Raw genomic sequence first — 22,608 nt, forward strand, 5'->3', positions numbered from 1 at the left:
AGAGGCAAGTTATCATCCTTCTGTACTGTAGGGAATGACACACACAAGATCACATGCAAAGTCAAAAAGTTAGCCCATTTTTTATATAAAGTTATGGATCTTCAAGATCCCAAGCAAAATTTTCTGAAGTGTTGTATTCTTAACGTGTTAACTGTAAAAGAAACTCCTAACCCCTCCTCATTCATTATTAAGAATCTGCTTGTACAATGTTCATCTGAAATAAATACTACAGAAACAGATCAGAAGTCTTTATTTTTTTTGCATTAAAGTAAATACACTATTTTAAAAGTACTTAAGCTTAGCTTCATTAGTGACAACTTTAAACTTTCAACAGAAATATGTTTCAAACACATCAGTAACAAGGTCTTAAAACTCTTTTATTAAAATAAAGAGTGGGGAAAGGGTACCCCAGGTTCAAAGTACATTCCACTTTTTTTTTTTGTTTTTTGTTTTTTGTTTTTTGCGGTATGCGGGCCTCTCACTGTTGCGGCCTCCCCCGTTGCGGAGCACAGGCTCCGGACGCGCAGGCCCAGCGGCCATGGCTCACGGGCCCAGCCGCTCCGCGGCATATGGGATCCTCCCAGACCGGGGCACGAACCCGTATCCCCTGCATCGGCAGGCGGACTCTCAACCACTGCGCCACCAGGGAGGCCCCATTCCACTTTTATATGGCCTCAGGTACATATTAAAACCCTTCCAATATGGCATTCTATCCATCGGCTTTTTATACCATTTTCTTTAAAAATATCACCATGTTGTCTTCAAAGGTCTTATGAATTAAACTCTACAACTTCTCATTCGACTGAAAAAAGTTAACCCAAATTTTCAATGAAAAGAACCATTAGGGGCTTCCCTGGTGGCGCAGTGGTTGAGAGTCCGCCTGCCAACGCAGGGGACGCAGGTTCGTGCCCCGGTCTGGGAGGGTCCCACGTGCCGCGGAGCGGCTGGGCCCGTGAGCCATGGCCGCTGAGCCTGTGCGTCCAGAGCCTGTGCTCCGCAACGGGAGAGGCCACAACACTGAGAGGCCCGCGTACCAAAAAAAAAAAAAAAAAAAAAGAGAAGAACCATTAAACACAACCAGGACATGCCATATAAAAGGTTAAAAATTCAACTTTGAAGCATGGAGGTCTCTTCTGAGTCAAATCCCATGTGTCTTGTCCCAAAGTATGATATTTGTTTAGAGTATATCTGAAAGGCATCAAGTCTGACAACAATGGGAGCAAAGACAGAGCTCATAATGAGCTGAGGAGGACATCAAATATCAGGAGACTTCCAGGGCACCTGATATAATCCATAGGTCTCCAAAAAACTCAGCTGGAAAACCAGTGGACTAGTTTACTAGCTGCGGTGCCTTCCAACTTTAACATTTTTAAATTCTATTTTCTATCTTAATATACTCAATTATTCCATTAATCAACCTTCTAAAGCAGTTCATTTTTTCCCATCAACATTAAAAACAGTAATGATTTGCTATATGCTGAATATTTTTTCCACTCTACTTTGTTTTGGTTCACCCAAAATTATTCACTATGTGCCACAAGTTTATAGAGACGACAGACATACTCAGAAAGAAAGATAAGAAGAGAGACAGAGGACTGGCACATTCTAGCTTCTAGGATGACCTCAGGGTACATACTTCTCACCCTGTCAATCCCATCCCAATATAATAGAAACAACTACATAGAGCCACAGTACTCAGGAGTGGAGCTTTTTTGGTGCAAAGAGCAAAGATGTTAAGGAATCTTATCCAAGTGTGATGTCCCCTTATTAGATCTTTCTTTCTTGGAAGCTCTCATTTCCCACTCACTCTGGCCTCTCACACAGAACAGATCCTGAACCCAGAAAGATCAAGAAGGAATCCTGGTAGAGTTTGGAAGAAATGAGCTAGGAATAGTTCCTTAGGCAAGCTGGTCTAAACTTTAAGGGGAAAGAACTGGTCCATTTTTTTTTGTCTTTCCTTTAGTTAATCTTTCTGTGCACTTCTATCACTTTGGAGGTTAATGTATCAATAGCCAAAATCTGAATACAGACTTTAAGGGAAAAAAGCCAAGGTAGCCACAAAGACAGCTTTTGGTCTAATTCTACCTATTTTATGCGAAGGAATCTCCTCACTCACCGAGACTGAGGGCTTGGAGTCAACACTCCAATATACTTTTATGTACACATGAAGTACATCTGCCTGGGGTCCTCCAGTCACATCTCTCTACCATGATCTGTCAACTTTCTGTGGCCGTGGTTAGTAGCTAGTTAATGATTCAGATCTCAGTCATCTTGTCTTCTTGTTATCACTTTCTACACTGAAGACATGGCAAACAACAGGGTATATGGTAAGAATACACATTTGAAAAGGAATTATAGAATTCAGCTAAGAAAAAAAGAACAAAAATGAAATGCATGATCGGTTTGGTGACGATAATTTTAGTACAGGCTTCTTGATTATTCTTGAATGTCTTTTCCCATTTTTCCCTCCAAAATACTAAAATGTTACTGAAACAAGTAAGAAAAGGAAATATCTTTAATTCTTAACTTGTATTTTGTTAAACACTATCATGAGCTTTTGATGTTTTGCATATAATACTCGGCTTGAAAACCTCTTAAAGTGAGTTTATACTGAAATATATAATTTATATAGCAATTTGAATAAAAAGATTAATTTTGTTTTTTGCAAAATACATGATACTGCAACTTAAAAAACACCCAAAACACTGAATATTTTCCAATTTTCAATTTTTTTAAGAGTGATTAAGAGTCAAGAGATAATGTCATAGTGGCCACAAGGTATATAATAAAGCATACCATTTATAGAATAAAAAGGCTATTACACAGGGGGAGGGTTAAATGAAGCACATTAGCAGCCCTCCAATCCAAAACAAAATTTCTACATTTACAAAAGTACAGCTAATTTTATTTCATAATGACATTTTATGACAGGGTAACTTACATTTCAGTTTCACAAAATATATTGACATTGCAAAATAACCATTTAGTCAACAAATATTTACTAAGTGTCTAATGTGTGTCAAGCACTGTTCTAGGCACACAGGATAGGGCAATGAACAAAACAGTCAAAAACATCTGCCCTCATGGAACATGAAGACACACAAAGTTTCATGACAAAAATAAAATAAAATAAAAAAGAGGAATTATTTGTTGGCTTTAAAAGGTCAAGTGCCAAATATCTCTTCACTCCCCATATGTAATATTCTACATAAGAACAAAGAATGGAAATCCAGCCCTGGAATCTCTTACCTTAAATCTAAGCAACCACTTAATGCATAAATGGAGCAAATAAAAGAGGTAAGGGAAAAAAGCATTGAAAGGTTAGTTGGAACTTCAGGATGTGAAGAGAAAGGAAAAAAACAAAGAAAAAACAAGTTAAGCATTCAGCATTAAAAAATAATGTTTCAATAGATCATAGAAAGAGTGGTTAAAGCAGAATGTGTCATGAACAGGAGTTTTTGGATGAAATTATATGACACTTTTATTTAAAAACAACTTTATTAAAGATTTCTTCAAATTAGTGACCCCTAAACACTAAAATGTACAAAAAATGAAAGGGACTACAGATTCCCTAAGGAACATTTACTTGAGGATTAAATAAGAATTGGGGGATCACCTTTTCATTATGTAAGTGGGGAAGTACAAATATCATGTTTCATATTCTAAGTGCCTTTTTGTCATTAAAATTTTCTATTAGCAGTTGTTAGCCTCAAATAAATCTCAAAAGATTTTCCCCAAGTTAGAATAAATTTCAGTTATTAATTATCCATCCAATTGTACATCCTATTTTAACATGCTCTAATTAGTACTGTAAACTAAATGCATTAGGTGTTCATTATAAAATTAAATATCAAATTTCAGATAACAGTGCTTATATCAAAATTGTAAGAAAGAAAAAGATTTTTTTAAAAAATTTACACTGTACATATTCTTTTACCTAGATCTACATTAAAGTTAGATTTAACTGATTTCTAGCCATACTTGTTTGAGGTATATTTTTTAAATTTAAATTTGCTTATATTAGACACAAATCAACTGCATGAACTGTACAGTTTCACTTATAGGCATATACGTATTTATTCAGCATCACATTTGAAAAGTCACTGTCTTTCAAATCACTGCTGAGATGCAAACTTTAAAATAACCTAATACTTAGCTGAAGCTCTAAATAGTTTCTTAAGAACGAATACCAATTTAAATGAAAGTTATATGCTCCTCAGTTGTGATTATGGTACTTTACATACATAGCAGGCACTTAAACACATTTTAAAAGATAGCCAAAATATATAATGACTATCTACTCAAAAGCAGTGGAAATACTAATTCACATATTAGTTTTATCTACATTATTCTCACCCAAAATGTTGAGATAAATTTGTTTTAGAAAAATTCAAAGTACATGTTTGTTTATATATGTTCTTTCTGAAAACTAATGCCAAAAGTTTGCTGATATTTTTGAGATAAAGCAAATACTTTAATAACATACTGAATAATTTTTAATTAGTCATACTAAATCATTAAAAGATTAGAAGTATAATACCACATTTATTTCCAGATCTATATGAGGTATTTTCATAACTGATTAAGCAAAAGCAATTCAGTCAAAGATGACTGTTTAAAACTTGAGAACATAACACTAAGAAGAAAGAAAGATAACATAGTTATAGTGGTAAGAAATCTTCAGAACTACAAGTAGGCCAAGACTTGATCCTCTGGAAAGAAAAGATAAATGCTTAATTTTCTAAAGAGTTAGTTCCATTATGGGCTATTGTTTTTAAGCTGGACAAAAATTATACTTACCTTTACTCCATGTCCAATATCATCTAGAATTGTATAGTCAATAGGTTTTCTAATATAACGAACTGGTCGTTCAAGGTTGGCTGGAGCAATAATCTTATGTGTCCTTGAAGTGTTTTTATTGGTAGTCAAAATACCAATTTCTCTTCTTGCAACTTTCTCTTTATGAATATCAACGGTCTACAAAATATAATATAAACACAACACAAAAATGTATAGCTCTAATATCCAGAAAAATAAAAATATAAATACTTAGAAGTTTAATATCATTATTCATATTCTTAACCACAACTGCTAACTTCTCCTTTTGGGACCAATACTGACTTTCTCCCTTTCTAGGCTAAAGCAAGGGATGGGAAACCATGGCTGGTAGACCAAATTTGGCCCACCACCTATTTTTTACAGCCCAAAAGCTAAGAGAGGTGTTTACATTTTTTTTAATGGTTGAAAAAAGTCCAAAGAAAAATAAGGTCTTGACATGTGAAAATTATATGGAATTCAAATTTCAGTTTCCATAAACAAAGTTTTATTGGAACACAGTCATTCTACTTGCTTACATATTTTCACAATATAATGGCAGAGGTGAGTAGTACTAACAGAGACCTTATGGCCTGCAAAGCATAAAATATTTATTAGCTGGCCCTTTACAGAAAAAGTTTGCCAACCTCTGGATTGAACATGCTAATTTTTCCCCTCTCCATTAAGACTTAACCTTATTAAGAAAGCCCCAGTGAAGGAATTCCCTGGTGGTCCAGTGGTTAGGACTCCATGCTTTCACTGCTGAGGGCCTGGGTTCAATTCCTGGTTGGGGAACTAAGATCCTACAGTGCAGCCAAAAAAAAGAGAAAAATCCTCAAAAAAAAGAATGCCCCAGTGATTAATCTGGTTCCATTTAAAAATAACCTATTAGTATAAATTCTATTAGTGTTTAAATATTTTTTATTAAAAAAAGAGAGGCCTAAACTATAAATACAATGTTAAAAATAATCATTTTTTACAGAGAAACTTGTTTATTGAGGCAATGCTGCTTATATTTATCATAACAAAATGTTTGTAAAATATTTCATTACTTTATTAAATGTTCAAAATAGGATATAATTTAGTACATAACAACGTGTTTTTACTCAGTTTTCTATTTGCTGAGAGAGGGCGAATTTAAGCATGGGTAATTAATACACTAAAGCAGCATTTTTCAAACTGCAAGGTACAATTTAGTGAGATGTGAGCAGCAATTATTTTAAATGAAAAAGAACAGAAATATCAGACAACATACACATAGTAAGGTATTTTTTCTTAAAATATGTTATGTATATAAATACATACATTAAATTGTGTACTGGATGGAATATAAAATATATTTTTAACTGTGAGTTGCAGTTTAAAAAGTTTGAAAAATACTTCACTAAAATTTTGTTCACATCTCTTGCCACCATTCCTGGCTCAAGCAGCAATTAACAGATACTTTTGCTATTTCCTCCCCAAACCTACTTCAATTTACCCTGTCTAAAGAATAACCAGGTAGTAACACAGAAATGGAAATGAAAGATAACCATCATGACATTATTAAACACAACTTTAAGAAATCTGAACACTGATTATTTATCCTTCTGAACTACCTAAAGTGTGAAGGAAACCTGAAACAAATTTGAAGCCTCCGATTTCAACCAACAGATCTTAAAAGAAACAGAATCTATAAGTTCATAACTAATAAATACCTAAATGAAGCGTCAAATCGAATACTGGCCAAGGTAGTGACCTTATCATTTTAACTATTTCTTTTTAAGACAAAAATAGGTTTTGAACTTTTTCGGTGCATATTAGGAAAATTACAAAATCTGCTTTCCTTTTCAACTGCTTGAGGGAGCTATAACAGAAAAAAAAAAAGGTTGCACATTAGTGACAATATTGGAGTTTACTTATTTTTAACTTCAGAGAAATGGAAATTAATCATATTCTACTTTTGAATAATTTTTAATGAGTCTTTCTGAATTATTAAAAATATGAGCTGGGGGCTTCCCTGGTGGCGCAGTGGTTGAGAGTCCGCCTGCCAATGCAGGGGACACGGGTTCGTGCCCCAGTCTAGGAAGATCCCACATGCCGCGGAGCGACTGGGCCCGTGAGCCATGGCCGCTGAGCCTGCGTGTCCAGAGGCTGTGCTCTGCAACGGGAGAGGCCACAACAGTGAGAGGCCCGCATACCGCAAAACAAACAAAAAACAAAAACAAAACAAAAAAATATGAGGTAGGAAGATTTCATATTTACCAATTATACTTCAAAATAACCAAAAAACCCCAAAATATGATACTTATTTTTTATATATAACTGGTCTTTGTTATACCAATAAAAGAAAATTTATTAGAGAATGTAATCCTCTTTCAACATTGTTTTCATTCTGCTTAGTTAGAAATATAATTATCTTATTCAGAAATGAAAAGAAAAGAATGTAAACCTAATCAACAATAACAGAATTCTAAACTTAGGGCAAACTGGAACTTCAAATTTCAAATTTTCTTGCTAGAAATATAAATAAATCTCTGGAGAATGAAAAGAGGGGTAACTTTTCATTATTATTTGCACTAATATACAGTTATATTTTATAACAAGCACATATTTTAAATTGTTTGGAAAAACGGAGATTTTTTTAAAAGCATTAAAACAATTAGATCATACCTGGGGATTGGGGGCACTTACATATTACTTATATATTTTCTTTATGTACACATAAACACACAGCCCAAACCTGTATAAGCTATTACAGTAAGCATAAAAGAAAGACCAACACAGCAAAATAAATGATCACAGAACTTTTATATATAAGCCGAAATAAGGGATAGTTGCTACAATAGGGCATAAAATTAGGCTCTTATGTAGGGAAGGCAAAGTATAAATAATGAGTTACAAGAAAATATACACCCCTTCATTAGAAAAGTGACCATGTGCCCAGCACTAAACTCTTAAAGGAACTGGTTGAAGGAATTATGAGAAAAATGTTCTTTTTTGCTTCTTATATTAATTCTCATTAAAACTGAAGGCATATTTTAAAACGTAACTCTTAACAGCACATGTCTATATGAAGCCAAAATAATCTAGTTTGGTTATACGTTTCTAGTTGTCTACTCTAAAAGAATACTAGAGCAGGGTTTCTCAACAGCAACACTATCAGCATTTTGGGCCAGATAATTCTTTGTTGTGGAAGAGCTGTCCTGAGCGTTATAGGTTGTAGAGAAGCATCCCAGTAGATATCTATAGCACTCCCCACCCCAAGCTGTAACAACCAAAAATGTCTGACGTTGCCAACTGTTCCCTTGGGGGTAAAACTGCTCTGACAGAGAACCAGTGATGTAGAAGAAGGACTAATTCATTTGTCTCTTACATTATTCACTGTCAAATGTCAATTGTTTCCAAACTTTGTACAAGAGTTGATTTATGATTAATGCCTCTAGTGACTGCCAAATATCAATATTTGATGTCATTAACTTTTAAAAATCATCTAAAATAATAAAAGTAATATATGGTTAAGAAAACCCAAAGGTATAATTTGTGAATTGCCATCCTAATACCACACTGAACTGAACTGTAGGAGTTCCCGTAGACAGAATCAAATATACCTTCAGAACATGGCTATGATTTTATCTTAAGTCTGAATAACAACTTTTAACGGAGAACAATAAATCTATTACATAAATAAGGAGGAGAAAGCTTGGTCCAGAAGATTCTGAAGTTTTCAGCAATTCCCTAATTCACATTTTTCAAGGATTTCTCTGGTAGAAAATACAATCATTTTCTAATTAGAGTAATTTAATGAATACCCTCCATATACTTAACATCCAGCTTCAACATTCATCAACTCACAGCCAATTGTCAGTTTTAAAAGAACTTTTGTAAAGCTCCTAAAACATTTTTTTTTTTTTTTTTTTTTTTCAGTACGCGGGCCTCTCACTGTTGTGGCCGCTCCCGTTGCGGAGCACAGGCTCCGGACGCGCAGGCTCAGCGGCCATGGCTCACGGGCTCAGCCGCTCCGCGGCATGTGGCATCTTCCCGGACCGGGACACGAACCCGTGTCCCCTGCATCGGCAGGCGGACTCTCAACCACTGCGCCACCAGGGAAGCCCCAAACATATTTTTAAATATGGCTTGTATGTTTTTCCTAAATCAAACTGGTAGCTTTCAGTAATCACCATTGCCTTTGCCTTCACAATATACTTTGACATTACAATGCTGAAATGAATTTAAATTTTGGAAGTACAAATTCAACACTGATAGCTAGTCAGAATTTTAATAGTAAGAAAAGTATTTTCCACTTATCCTGGAATTCTAAAGTTACTAGTTATATGCCAATAAACTTACTCTCATTTAGAAGAGGCCTCAATAATAGTACTCACCTATGGCAAGTGGAAAATGTGTTTAACTAGCAAAGAAGACCAAAACTAATGCAAGTACACTGCTATTAATACTGTTACTGTTTGCCACCTGTTAACCAAAAAACACGCCAAGTAGTATTGCTGCAACTGTGCAAGAGTTAAATATCTTTTCTCCCACAGTTCCTTAACAATTTGTTTCTCCATCCTCTAACAGCTATTGCCAAGCTGGTCTCACATGCTGCAGGCTCCCCCCATGATATTTCAACCACGCAGTGCCAAACCCAGGCTCCTCTAGAATACCTCTCATGGCCTTGACTTTCAGCTCCTCTGCAAGCCTGAGCCCCCCTCCCACACCTCCATCATGGACCCAAGCACATGCTCAGGCCACAGCAGATGACAGGAAGGTATGTATAAAGTATTTTGCTTTAGGGTTATCCATGCATTGTCCCATTACCACAGATAATTGAAAGTAGACTGTACCGGATAGCACTACCTCAGTCAGCTGCCCATCAGTGTGGGAAAACATCTGCAGTCAAACAGCTACAGTGGGTTAACTCAACTAAGTTGGGTGTTTTAAAATGTGTCTCCATTTTTTTACATTAGTAAGTTAATGTTTCAAATAAGCATTTACTTATTTTAATTACAAATATGCTTTACACTATTCATCTTTCATAAAACAAATTAGTTATTCACAAAGTGAATGGGTAATTTTCAGTTATTTATTTTTTATAAAATGATATAAACTATAAATATAAACTTAATTTGGAACTGTATAAATCCTACTTTCTATACATAATTACACACTGATAACCATTAGTGGGATTTTCTTAATTTAAAATTGGGAATTTTTAAACAAATCTATATACATAAAGTTTTTAAAATTTTATTATTTATTTATGTATTTTTGGCTGCATTGGGTCTTTGTTGCTGCATGAGGGCTTGCTCTAGTTGCGGCGAGCGGGGGCTACTCTTCATTGTGGTGCTCGGGCTTCTCACTGCAGTGGCTTCCCTTGTTGCGGAGCCCGGGCTCTAGGCACGCGGGATTCAGTAGTTGTGGCACGCAGGCTCAGTAGTTGTGGCTCACGGGCTTTAGAGTGCAGGCTCAGTAGTTGTGGCACACGGGCTTAGTTGCTCCACGGCATGTGGGATCTTCCCGGACCAGGGCTCGAACCCATGTCCCCTGCATTGGCAGGCGGATTCTTAACCACTGCGCCACCAGGGAAGTCCTACATGAAGGTTTTTTTTTTTTTTTTTGTGCAGTATGCGGCCCTCTCACTGTTGTGGCCTCTCCCGTTGTGGAGCACAGGCTCCGGACGCGCAGGCTCAGCGGCCATGGCTCACGGGCCCAGCCGCTCCACGGCACGTGGGATCCTCCCGGACCGGGGCACGAACCCGTGTCCCCTGCATCGGCAGGCAGACTCCCAACCACTGTGCCACCAGGGAAGCCCCTATGAAGTTTTTTAAACAAAAAATTACCGTACATGGTGAGTTCCTCAGGGTTTAGACCTTCCATTGCCTTTTAGTAGTCCCTAAACCCTTAAGAAGAATCACTTCCATTCCTATATTATTTTACAGTCATTCCTTTCTATCTCCTCTACTTGTTACGTGCTAACTACTTCAACACCTGGCCCAGTAAGTTCTAGTTAGCTCTTGGGAGGGTGGGAGAAACACTGCTTTGTAAGTTCTTTATGTTGCCTTTTGCCCTCTCTTGATCTTCTTCTAAGCCATGTTGAACCAAATACAGACAGTATTGACTGTTTTTAGTAGTTAAGAGAAGAATTTTAATTTACAAGTTTATAAGAATTTTAGCTTGAATAATGCTCTATAAATCTTTTTTTACTTTACCAGAAATGGACACAAAATCACGGACACAGTAAATAGCATTCATCCTTACACATGCTATACTGACTTAACAGCAGCTGTGTGCTTTGCTTATACAAGTATTCCGTAAAAATTAAATGTCTGCTCTGACAACTACACATTCTTGAAAAATATTTAACATTAATTTAACTCTTACTCTCGGCTTGAAGATTAAAAATTTCATTTATCTTTTAAATAATATGCTTCCAAAGAATTGATAGGATAACAGCAACAAAGCTAGAGGTGGCATTTCTTTAAAATTTAACACCCTTAAAATACCTAAGGTAACCCACATCAAGAACCTATCCTAACACTGTCTTACAGATACAGTGAGTGTGGTATAGATTAGTACACTACCTAATAATTTATGGTCTTTTTAGTACAAAAAGTTTCTGATACTAAATATTCATAATCAACTCTATCTTGTTTTTCAAAACATTTGCCATTGGGAGAATGGGTTATTACTTTGTTTTGTTGAATTATTTCTTCCTGATACATAGTTGGTAGAGTCAGTGGAATTTCCATCCTCAGATTCAAAATGAAAGTAATCTGGAAACAGTTCAGTTACATCAGAGTGATAGAGGGTTGAGGTGAGTAGGGCGCAGACTGAGGTAAACAGCAGAGCCAGCAGAACAGAAAGAAGAAAAAAGCAAATACAAACCAAGTTCATTTGTGAGAATCTCACAATTGTGAGAATAAAAATTCAAAATGGAAGACAGCTCATAAATCATCTAATCAGTCCTATCATTTTACAGGGGAGAAAACTGAAGTTCAAATAAGTCAAATATCACACAAGTCAGCAGAAGGACCAGAGTAAAATCTAGATCCCCCACCCTCTCCCTCCCAATACTCAGTGTTCATCTGTATTAAAATGGAGAAACGAGCTAGAGCACTAGGAGGCTGACAAGTGGTAAGGCTCCCACCTAGGTGATAGGAAAAAGATACTGATGAGGAAAGAAATTGAATACCTCAGATATCTAATATCTACTGGTCCTTAACCGCTCTACCAGACAACCCTTAACAGCAACTCTTGACACCTACCATTCCAATATACGTGTGATCTCATCTCTGACCTGACTGAACCTCCATTTCTTTGCCTCCTCAACCCCACCTTCTCTCCTTCTCCCAACCTAGTATTTTTGCTCCAAATGCAAAAATAAATATGACCTCAAGATATCTTGAGAACATTGTAACTCCCTCTAAAAACATAATGTTTTTAATAAAGCATAATAATAATAAAATTTAAGTACCAAACATTTGAAAACCAGTATTTTGGAGCAAGAGCCTACAAACTATAGCCCACATGCCAAAACTGGCCTATAGCCTGCTTTTATATGGTCCACAAGCTAAGAATGCTTTTTACATATTTAAACAGTTGCTTACAAACATACAGCACAGGAATTCGCTATCAGTCCAGTGGTTAGGGCTCCACACTTCCACTGCAGGAGGCACGGGTTCGATCCCTGGGAACTAAGATCCCGGATGCCATGAAGCGTGGCCAAAAAAACCACAAAACATACAGCACAAAGAATCATATGAGACTGAAACCCTATGTGGCCCACAAAGCCTAAAATATGGACTATCTAGCCCTTTACAAAAAAGTTTGCCAATTCTTGCTTCAGAGTATTTACTGAGCATTTGCTTTACAAACAGAAAACATTTTCTCTTATACTATGGAATCATATTTCATTCTAAAGAGCATCAAAGAGCTTTGATATTCAATTGACTTTTAAAACAAAGGACTCTACATACATTAAATGTAACTGAAAAAATTTCAATCCTTAAATGCTAAAAGTACATAAATTTTTAAAAATTTACTCATTTCTTAGCTATAGCCTCTATCAGCCCATTTCTCCTCAACTCCTCATCCAACATACTTCAACATATTTCATATAAACTTAACAGCTGTTGTAGAGTTGCAGAGCCCTTGCTTTTCCAAGTATTGCCCTCTAGACACTCAACTCCAAAGGAAGGAGGCTCAACATATTCTTGACAGCTCTGACTCAGGCCCCTGTTATTTCTGACCTACCAATCTCTATCCATTCATCTCTCCCATTTTTTACTTATTCCATTAGAACAGCTTTAAAAGATAGTATTAAACCATATTAATTAAGTATATAATAGATTTGTGTGATACTCAAAAAGAAAATGTTCTCATTAACTGAATACATATACTTACAACTTAGAGTAAACTTAATCGCCTTCCTCCTTAAGGTTGCTACACTTTTCTACCAAAGAACTACAGAATTCTAATCAGAATACAGATGATTACTTTCACTGTCATTTTCCTACTGCCATTATCTACCCACACAATCTCTCCTACATTATCTCACAAACTAATAAAAAGTTGTTCCTCCTTTTTAGGAACTCTAATATATTAATTTCTCTTCTGCATTTGCACTTTTCTTCTTAATTTCTTCTTTGAGTTCTTTGCCAAGATTTCAAACATGTGGAAATTTTAAGACTCTGAAGTATAAACCTCAAAATTCTATATCAGATTAGCAATATGTCAACATCCTTTTTTCTACAGAAAACCAACTTCATCTATTCCATCATTTAAAATGCCACTGGGGCTTCCCTGGTGGCGCAGTTGTTGAGAGTCCGCCTGCCGATGCAGGGGACAAGGGTTCGTGCCCCGGTCTGGGAAGATCCCACATGCTGTGGAGCGGCTAGGCCTGTGAGCCATGGCTGCTGAGCCTGCGTGTCCGGAGCCTGTGCTCCACAATGGGAGAGGTCACAGCAGTGAGAGGCCCGCGTACCACAAAATAAATAAATAAATAAATAAAATAAAATGAAATAAAATGCCACTGACTATTTCCTCTAGGAGGTCCTTTCAGAATAAACATCTACCTCTTGCTCATTAAAATTCACCAATACTTTTTTTTTTTTTTAGTTTAAGACACAGCAATACAACAAGCAATAAATTATATGATGTCTACAGAAGTTTATATGGGATGTGAAGAAACCGTTATAGGGGCAAATTCAGATTTAAGATTAAATAATATTAAATAACAAGAAATCCCTCTGAATAGTCTGATGGATTTAACAGAAATATAAGGTAAGGGGGACCTTCAAGATGGCACAGGAGTAAGACGTGGAGATCACCTTCCTCCCCACAAATACATCAAAAATACATCTACATGTGGAACAACTCCTACAGAACACCTACTGAATGCTGGCAGAAGACCTCAGACTTCCCAAAAGGCAAGAAACTCCCCCACGTACCTGAGTAAAGCAAAAGAAAAAAGAAAAAACAGAAACAAAATAATAGAGATGGGACATGCACCTCTGGGAGGGAGCCGTGAAGGAGGAAAAGTTTCCACACACTAGGAAGCCCCTTCACTGGCGGAGACAGGGGGTGGGTGGGGGGGAAGCTTCAGAGCCACTGAGGAAAGCGCAGCAACAGGGGTGCGGAGGGCAAAGCGGAGAGATTCCCACAGAGAGAATTGGTGCCGCCAAGCACACACCAACCTGAGAGGCTTCTCTGCTCACCCACCGGGGCAGGTGGGGTCTGGGAGCTGAGGCTCGGACTTCAGAGGTCAGATCCCAGGGAGAGGACTGGGACTGGTTGTGTGAACACAGCCTGAAGGGGGCTAGTGCACTGCACCACAGCTAGCCGGGAGGGAGTCCGGGAAAAAATCTGGACCTACCTGAGAGGCAAGAGACCACTGTTTCAGGGTGCATGGGGAGAGGGGATTCAGAGCACTGCCTAAACAAGCTACAACTATGGGTGTGAGCCACGGCTATCAGCTTGGACAACAGAGACGGGCATGAAACGGTAAGGCTGCTCCTGCAGCCACCAAGAAGCCTGTGTGCAAGCACAGGTCACTATCCACACCTCCCCTCCCGAGAGCCTGTGCAGCCTGCCACTGTCAGGGTCCCGTGATCCAGGGACAATTTCCCTGGGAGAACCCAAGGTGTGCCTCGGATGTTGCAATGTCACGCCAACCTCTGCCACCGGAGGCTCGCCCCACTTTCCGTACCCCTCCCTCCCCCTCTGGCCAGAGTGAGCCAGAGCCCCCACAGGTGACCTACACACAGAGGCGGGGCCAAACCCAAAGCTGAATCCCAGGAGCTGTGCGAACAAAGAAGAGAAAGGGAAATTTCTCCCAGCAACCTCAGGAGCAGCAGATTAAACCTCCACAGTCAACTTGATGTACCCTGAAATGGTGGAATACCTGAATAGACAACGAATCATCCCAAAATTGAGGCGGTGGACTTTGGGAGCAACCGTAGACTTGGGGTTTGCTTTTTGCATCTAATTTGTTTCTGGTTTTATGATTATCTTAGTTTAGTATTTAGAGCTTATTATCATTGGTAGACCTGTTTATTGATTTGGCTGCTCTCTCTCTTTTTTTTTTTTTGCGGCACACAGGCCTCTCACTGTTGTGGCCTCTCTCATTGTGGAGCACAGGCTCCGGATGCACAGGCTCAGCAGCCATGGCTCACGGGCCCAGCTGCTCCATGGCATGTGGGATCTTCCTGTACCTGGGCACGAACCCGTGTCCCCTGCATTGGCAGGCGGACTCTCAACCACTGCGCCACCAGGGAAGCCCCTCTCTTTTTTTTTTTAATATATATTTTTTTCTCCTTTTTCTCTTTTTGTGTGTATGTGTATGCTTCTTCGTGTGATTTTGTCTGTACAGCTTAGCTTTTACCATTTGTCTTAGAGTTCTGTCCGTTTTGGTTTTGTTTTTTTAGTATAGTTTTTAGTGCTTGTTATCCTTCGTGGATTTGTTTATTGGTTTGGTTGCCCTCTTCTTTCTTTCCTTTCTTTAATTACTTATTTATTTTTAATAATTTTTTTCTTAATTTTAATAACTTTATTTTATTTGATTTTTCTTTCTTTCCTTTCTTTTCTCCCTTTTCTACTGAGGCATATGGCTGACAGGGTCTTGGTGCTCCAGCCAGGTGTCAGGCCTGAGCCTCTAAGATGGGAGAGCCGAGTTCAGGACACTGGTCCACCAGAAAACTCCCAGGGCCACGTAATATCAAACGGCGAAAGCTCTCCCAGAGATTTCCATCTCAATGCTAAAACGCAGCTCTAGTCAACGACTTGGTAAGCCACAGTGCTGGACACCTCATGCCAAACAACTAGCAAGACAGGCACACAACCCCACCCATTAGCAAGAGGCTGCCTAAAGTCAAAATAAGTTCACAGACACCCCAAAACACACCATCAGACGTGGTCCTGCCCACCAGAAAGACAAGATCCAGCTTCATCCACCAGAAAACAGGCACCAGTCCCATCCACCAGGAAGCCTACACAACCCACTGAATCAACCTTAACCACTGGGGGCAGACACCAAAAACAATGGGAACTACGAACCTTCAGGCTGCGAAAAGGAGACCCCAAACGCAGTAAGTAAAGTAAAATGAGAAGACAGAAATACACAATAGATGAAGAAGCAAGGTAAAAACCCACCAGACTAAGCAAATGAAGAGGAAATAGGCAGCCTACCTAAAACAGAATTCTGAGTAATGACAGTAAAGATGATACAAAATCTTGTAAATAGAATGGAGAAAATACAAGAAACGTTTAACAGGAAACTAGAAGAACTAAAGAGCAAACAAACACTGATGAACAACACAGTAAGTGAAATTAAAAATTCTCTAGAAGGAATCAATAGCAGAATAACTGAGGCAGAAGAATGGATAAGTGACCTGGAAGATAAAATAGTGGAAATAACTACCACAGAGCAAAATAAAGAAAAAAGAATGAAAAGAATTGAGGATAGTCTCAGAGACTTCTGGGACAACATTAAACACACCAACATTCAAATTATAGGGGTCCCAGAAGAAGAATAGAAAAACAAAGGGACTAAGAAAATATTTGAAGAGATTATACTTGAAAACTTCCTTAACATGGGAAAGAAAATAGTCATTCAAGTCCAGGAAGTACAGAGAGTCCCATACAGGATAAATCCAAGAAGAAACACGACAAGACACATATTAATCAAACTATCAAAAATTAAATACAAAGAAAAAATATTAAAAGCAGCAAGGGAAAAGCAACAAATAACATACAAGGGAATCCCCATAAGGTTAACAGCTGATCTTTCAGCAGAAACTCTGCAAGCCGGAAGCGGGTGGCAGGACATATTTAAAGTGATGAAAGGGAAAAACATACAATCAAGATTACTCTACCCAGCAAGGATCTCATTCAGATTCGACAAGAGAAATTAAAGGCTTTACAGACAAGCAAAAGCTAAGAGAATTAAGCACCACGAAAACAGCTTTAAAACAAATGCTAAAGGAACTCCTCTAGGCAGGAAACACAGGAGATGAAAAAGACCTACAATAACAAACCCAAAACATTAAGAAAATGGTCATAGGAACATACATATCGATAATTACCTTAAATGTAAATGGATTAAATGCTCCAACCAAAAGATGTAGACTGGCTAAATGGATACAAAAACAAGACCCATATATATGCTGTCCACAAGAGGCCCACATCAGACCTAAGGATACATACAGACTGAAAGTAAGGGGATGGAAAAAGATATTCCATGGAAATGGAAATCAAAAGAAAGCTAGAGTAGCAATTCTCATATCAGACAAAATAGACTTTAAAATAAAGGCTACTACAAGATGCAAAGAAGGACACTACATAATGATCAAGGGATCAATCCAAGAAGAAGATATAACAACTGTAAATATTTATACACCCAACATAGGAGCACCTCAATACAAAAGGCAAATGCTAAGAGCCGTAAAAGGGGAAATCGACAGTAACACAATCATAGTAGGGGACTTTAACACCCCACTTTCACCAATGGATAGATCTCCAAAATGAAAATAAATAAGGAAACACAAGCTTCAAATGATACATTAAACAAGATGGACTTAAATTATATTTATAGAACGTTCCATCCAAAAACAACAGAATACACTTTCTTTTCAAGTGCTCGTGGAACATTCTCCAGGATAGATCATATCTTGGGTCACAAATCAAGCCTTGGTAAATTTCAGAAAATTAAAAACATATCAAGTATCTTTGCCAACCACAACGCTATGAGACTGGATATCAATTACAGGAAAAAAATCTGTAAAAAATACAAACACATGGAGGCTAAACAATACACTACTTAATAACCAAGAGATCACTGAAGAAATCAAAAAATACCTACAAACAAATGACAATGAAAACACGATGACCCAAAACCTATGGGATGCAGCAAAAGCACTTCTAAAAGGGAAGTTTATAAGCAATACAGTCCTACCTCAAAATACAAAAAACATCTCAAATAAACAACCTAACCTTATACCTAATGCAGTAAGAGAAAGAAGAACAAAAAAACCCCAATGTTAGCAGAAGGAAAGAAATGATAAAGCTCAAATCAGAAATAAATGAAAAAGAAATAAAGGAAACAATAACAAAGATCAATAAATCTAAACACTGGTTCTTTGAGAAGATAAACAAAATTGATAAACCATTAGCAAGACTCATCAAGAAAAAATGGGAGAAGACTCAAATGAACAGAATTAGAAATGAAAAAGGAGAAGTAACAACTCACAATGCAGAAAGACAAAAGATCATGAGAGATTACTACAAGCAACTACATGCCAATAAAATGGACAACCTGGAGGAAAAGGACAAACTCTTTGAAAAGCACAACCTTCTGAGACTGAACCAGGAAAAAATACAAAATATAAACAGACCAATCACATGCACTGAAATTGACACTGTGATTAAAAATCTTCCAACACACAAAAGCCCAGGAACAGATGGCTTCACAGGCAAATTCTATCAAACATTTAGAGAAGAGCTAACACCTATCCTTCTCAAACTCTTCCAAAATATAGCAGAGGGAGGAACACTCCCAAACGCATTCTAAGAGGCCACCATCACTCTGATACCAAAACCACACAAGGATGTCACAAAGAAAGAAAACTACAGGCCAATATCACTGATGAATATAGATGCAAAAATCCTCAACAAAATACTAGCAAACAGAATCCAACAGCACATTAAAAGGATCATACACCATGATCAAGTGGGGTTTATTCCAGGAATGCAAGGATTCTTCAATATATGCAAATCAATCAACGTGATACACTATATTAACAAATTGAAGGAGAAAAACCATATGATCATCTCAATAGATGCAGAGAAAGCTTCTGACAAAATTCAACACCAATTTATGATAAAAACTCTCCAGAAAGTAGGCATAGAGGGAACCTACCTCAACATAAGAAAGGCCATATATGACAAACCCACAGCCAGCATCGTCCTCAATGGTGAAAAACTGAAACCATTTCCACTAAGATCAGGAACAAGACAAGGTTGCCCACTATCACCACTATTATTCAACACAGTTTTGGAAGTTTTAGCCGCAGCAATCAGAGAAGAAAAAGAAATAAAAGGAATCCAAATTGGAAAAGAAGAAGTAAAGCTGTCACTGTTTGGAGATGACATTATACTATACATAGAGAATCCTAAAGATGCTACCAGAGAACTACTAGAGCTAATCAATGAATTTGGTAAAGTAGCAGAATACAAAATTAATGCACAGAAATCTCTTGCATTCCTATACACTAATGATGAAAAATCTGAAAGTGAAATTACGAAAACACTCCCATTTACCATTGCAACAAAAAGAATAAAATATCTAGGAATAAACCTACCTAAGGAGACAAAAGACCTGTGTGCAGAAAATTATAAGACACTGATGAAAGAAATTAAAGATGATACCAATAGATGGAGAGATATACCAAGTTCTTGGATTGGAAGAATCAACACTGTGAAAATGACTCTACTACCCAAGGCAATCTACAGATTCAATGCAATCCCTATCAAATTACCAATGGCATCTTTCACAGAACTAGAACAAAAAATTTCACAATTTGTATGGAAACACAAAAGACCCCGAATAGCCAAAGCAATCTTGAGAACGAAAAACAGAGCTAGAGGAATCAGGGTCCCTGAATTCAGACTATACAACAAAGCTACAGTAATCAAGACAGTATGGTACTGGCACAAAAACAGAAATAGAGATCAATGGAACAGGACAGAAAGCCCAGAGATAAACCCACGCAAATATGGTCACCTTATCTTTGATAAAGGAGGCAAGAATATACAGTGGAGAAAAGACAGCCTCTTCAATAAGTGGTGCTGGGAAAACTGGACAGGTACATGTAAAAGTATGAAATTAGAACACTCCCTAACACCATACACAAAAATAAACTCAAAATGGATTAAAGACCTAAATGTAAGGCCAGACACTATCAAACTCTTAGAGGAAAACACAGTCAGAACACTCTATGACATAAATCACAGCAAGATCCTTTTAACCCACCTCCTAGAAAAATGGAAATAAAAACAAAAGGGACCTAATGAAACTTAAAAGCTTTTACACAGCAAAGGAAACCATAAACAAGACCAAAAGACAACTCTCAGAATGGGAGAAAATATTTACAAATGAAGCCACTGACAAAGGATTAATCTCCAAAATTTACAAGCAGCTTGTGCAGCTCAATATCAAAAAAAACAAACAACCCAATCCAAAAATGGGCAGAAGACCTAAACAGACATTTCTCCAAAGAAGATATACAGATTGCCAACAAACAAACACATGAAAGAATGCTCAACATAATTAATCATTAGAGAAATGCAAATCAAAACTACAATGAGGTGTCATCTCACACCGATCAGCATGGCCATCATCAAAAAATCTACAAACAATAGGGCTTCCCTGGTGGCGCAGTGGTTGAGAGTCCGCCTGCCGATGCAGGGGACACGGGTTCGTTCCCCGGTCCAGGAAGATCCCACATGCCGCAGAGCGGCTGGGCCCGTGAGCCATGGCCGCTGAGCCTGCGCGTCCCGAGCCTGTGCTCCGCAACGGGAGAGGCCACAACAGTGAGAGGTCCGCATACAGCAAAAAAAAAAAAAAAAAAAAAAAAAAAAATCTACCAACAATAAATGTTGGAGAGGGTGTAGAAAAAAGGGAACCCTCTTACACTGTTTGTGGGAATGTAAATTGATACAGCCACTATGGAGAACAGTTTGGAGGTTCCTTAAAAACCTAAAAATAGAAATACCATACGACCCAGCAATCCCACTACTGGGCATATACCCTGAGAAAACCATAATTCAAAAAGAGTCATGTACCAAAATATTCATTGCAGCTCTATTTGCAATAGCCAGGACATGGAAGCAACCTAAGTGTCCATCATCAGATGAATGGATAAAGAAGATGTGGCACATATATGCAATGGAACATTACTCAGCCATAAAGAGAAACGAAATTGAGTTATTTGTAGTGAGGTGGATGGATCTAGAGTCTGTCATACAGAGTGAAGTAAGTCAGAAAGAGAAAAACAAATACCATATGCTAACACATATATATGGAATCTATGAAAAGAAAAAAGGTCATGAAGAACCTAGGGGCAAGACGGGAATAAAGACACAGACCTACTACAGAATGGACTTGAGGATATGGGGAGGGGGAAGGGTAAGCTGTGACAAAGTGAGAGAGTGGCATGGACATATATACAGTACCAAACGTAAAATAGATAGCTAGTGGGAAGCAGCCACATAGCACAGGGAGATCAGCTCGGTGCTTTGTGACCACCTAGAGGGGTAGGATACGGAGGGTGGGAGCGGGGGAGACACAAGAGGGAAGAGATATGGGCACATATGTATATGTATAACTGATTCACTTTGTTATAAAGCAGAAACTAAGACACCATTGTAAAGCAATTATACTCCAATAAAGATGTTAAAAAAAAATCTTCTACAAACAAAAGCACAGGACCAGATTGTTTCACAGGAGAATTCTATCAAACATTTAGAGAAGAGCTAACACCCATCCTTCTCAAACTCTTCCAAAATATAGCAGAGGGAGGAACACTCCCAAACTCATTCTAAGAGGCCACCATCACCCTGATACCAAAACCACACAAGGATGTCACAAAGAAAGAAAACTACAGGCCAATATCACTGATGAACACAGATGCAAAAATTCTGAACAAAATACTAGCAAACAGAATCCAACAGCACATTAAAAGCATCATACACCATGATCAATTGGGGTTTATCCCTGGAATGCAAGGATTCTTCAATATACGCAAATCAATGTGATACACCATATTAACAAATTGAAGGAGAAAAACCATATGATCATCTCAATAGATGCAGAAAAAGCTTTTGACAAAATTCAACACCCATTTATGATAAAAACCCTTCAGAAGGTGGACACAGAGGGAACTCACCTCAGCATAATAAAGGCCATATATGACAAACCCACAGCCAACATTGTCCTCAATGGTGAAAAACTGAAACCATTTCCACTAAGATCAGGAACAAGACAAGGATGTTCACTCTCACCACCATTATTCAACATAGTTTGGAAGTTTTAGACACAGCAATCACAGAAGAAAAAGAAATAAAAGGAATCCAAATCAGAAAGGAAGAAGTAAAACTGTCACTGTTTGCAGATGACATGACATTACACATAGAGAATCCTAAAGATACCACCAGAAAACTACTAGAGCTAATCAATGAATTTGGTAAAGTTGCAGGATAGAAAATTAATGCACAGAAATCTCCTGCATCCCTATACACTAATGATGAAAAATCTGAAAG

The 22,608-nt window shown here is 37.7% G+C and overlaps 1 protein-coding gene across 8 annotated transcripts in view; it reads right to left on the reverse strand.

The window, feature by feature from the left end:
• ABI2 (abl interactor 2) overlaps nucleotides 1–22,608 on the reverse strand; it is a 107,290-nt gene that overhangs the window by 39,899 nt on the left and 44,783 nt on the right. For all 8 annotated transcript variants that reach the window (XM_082630118.1, XM_082630122.1, XM_082630120.1 and 5 more), the window contains exon 3: nucleotides 4,801–4,977. In XM_082630118.1, the coding sequence (XP_082486244.1) occupies nucleotides 4,801–4,977 (177 nt within the window). The remainder of the gene's footprint in view (nucleotides 1–4,800; nucleotides 4,978–22,608) is intronic.

Source organism: Mesoplodon mirus, assembly GCF_964341445.2.
Source record: "Mesoplodon mirus genome assembly, chromosome: 8".
Classification (NCBI taxonomy): domain Eukaryota; kingdom Metazoa; phylum Chordata; class Mammalia; order Artiodactyla; family Ziphiidae; genus Mesoplodon; species Mesoplodon mirus.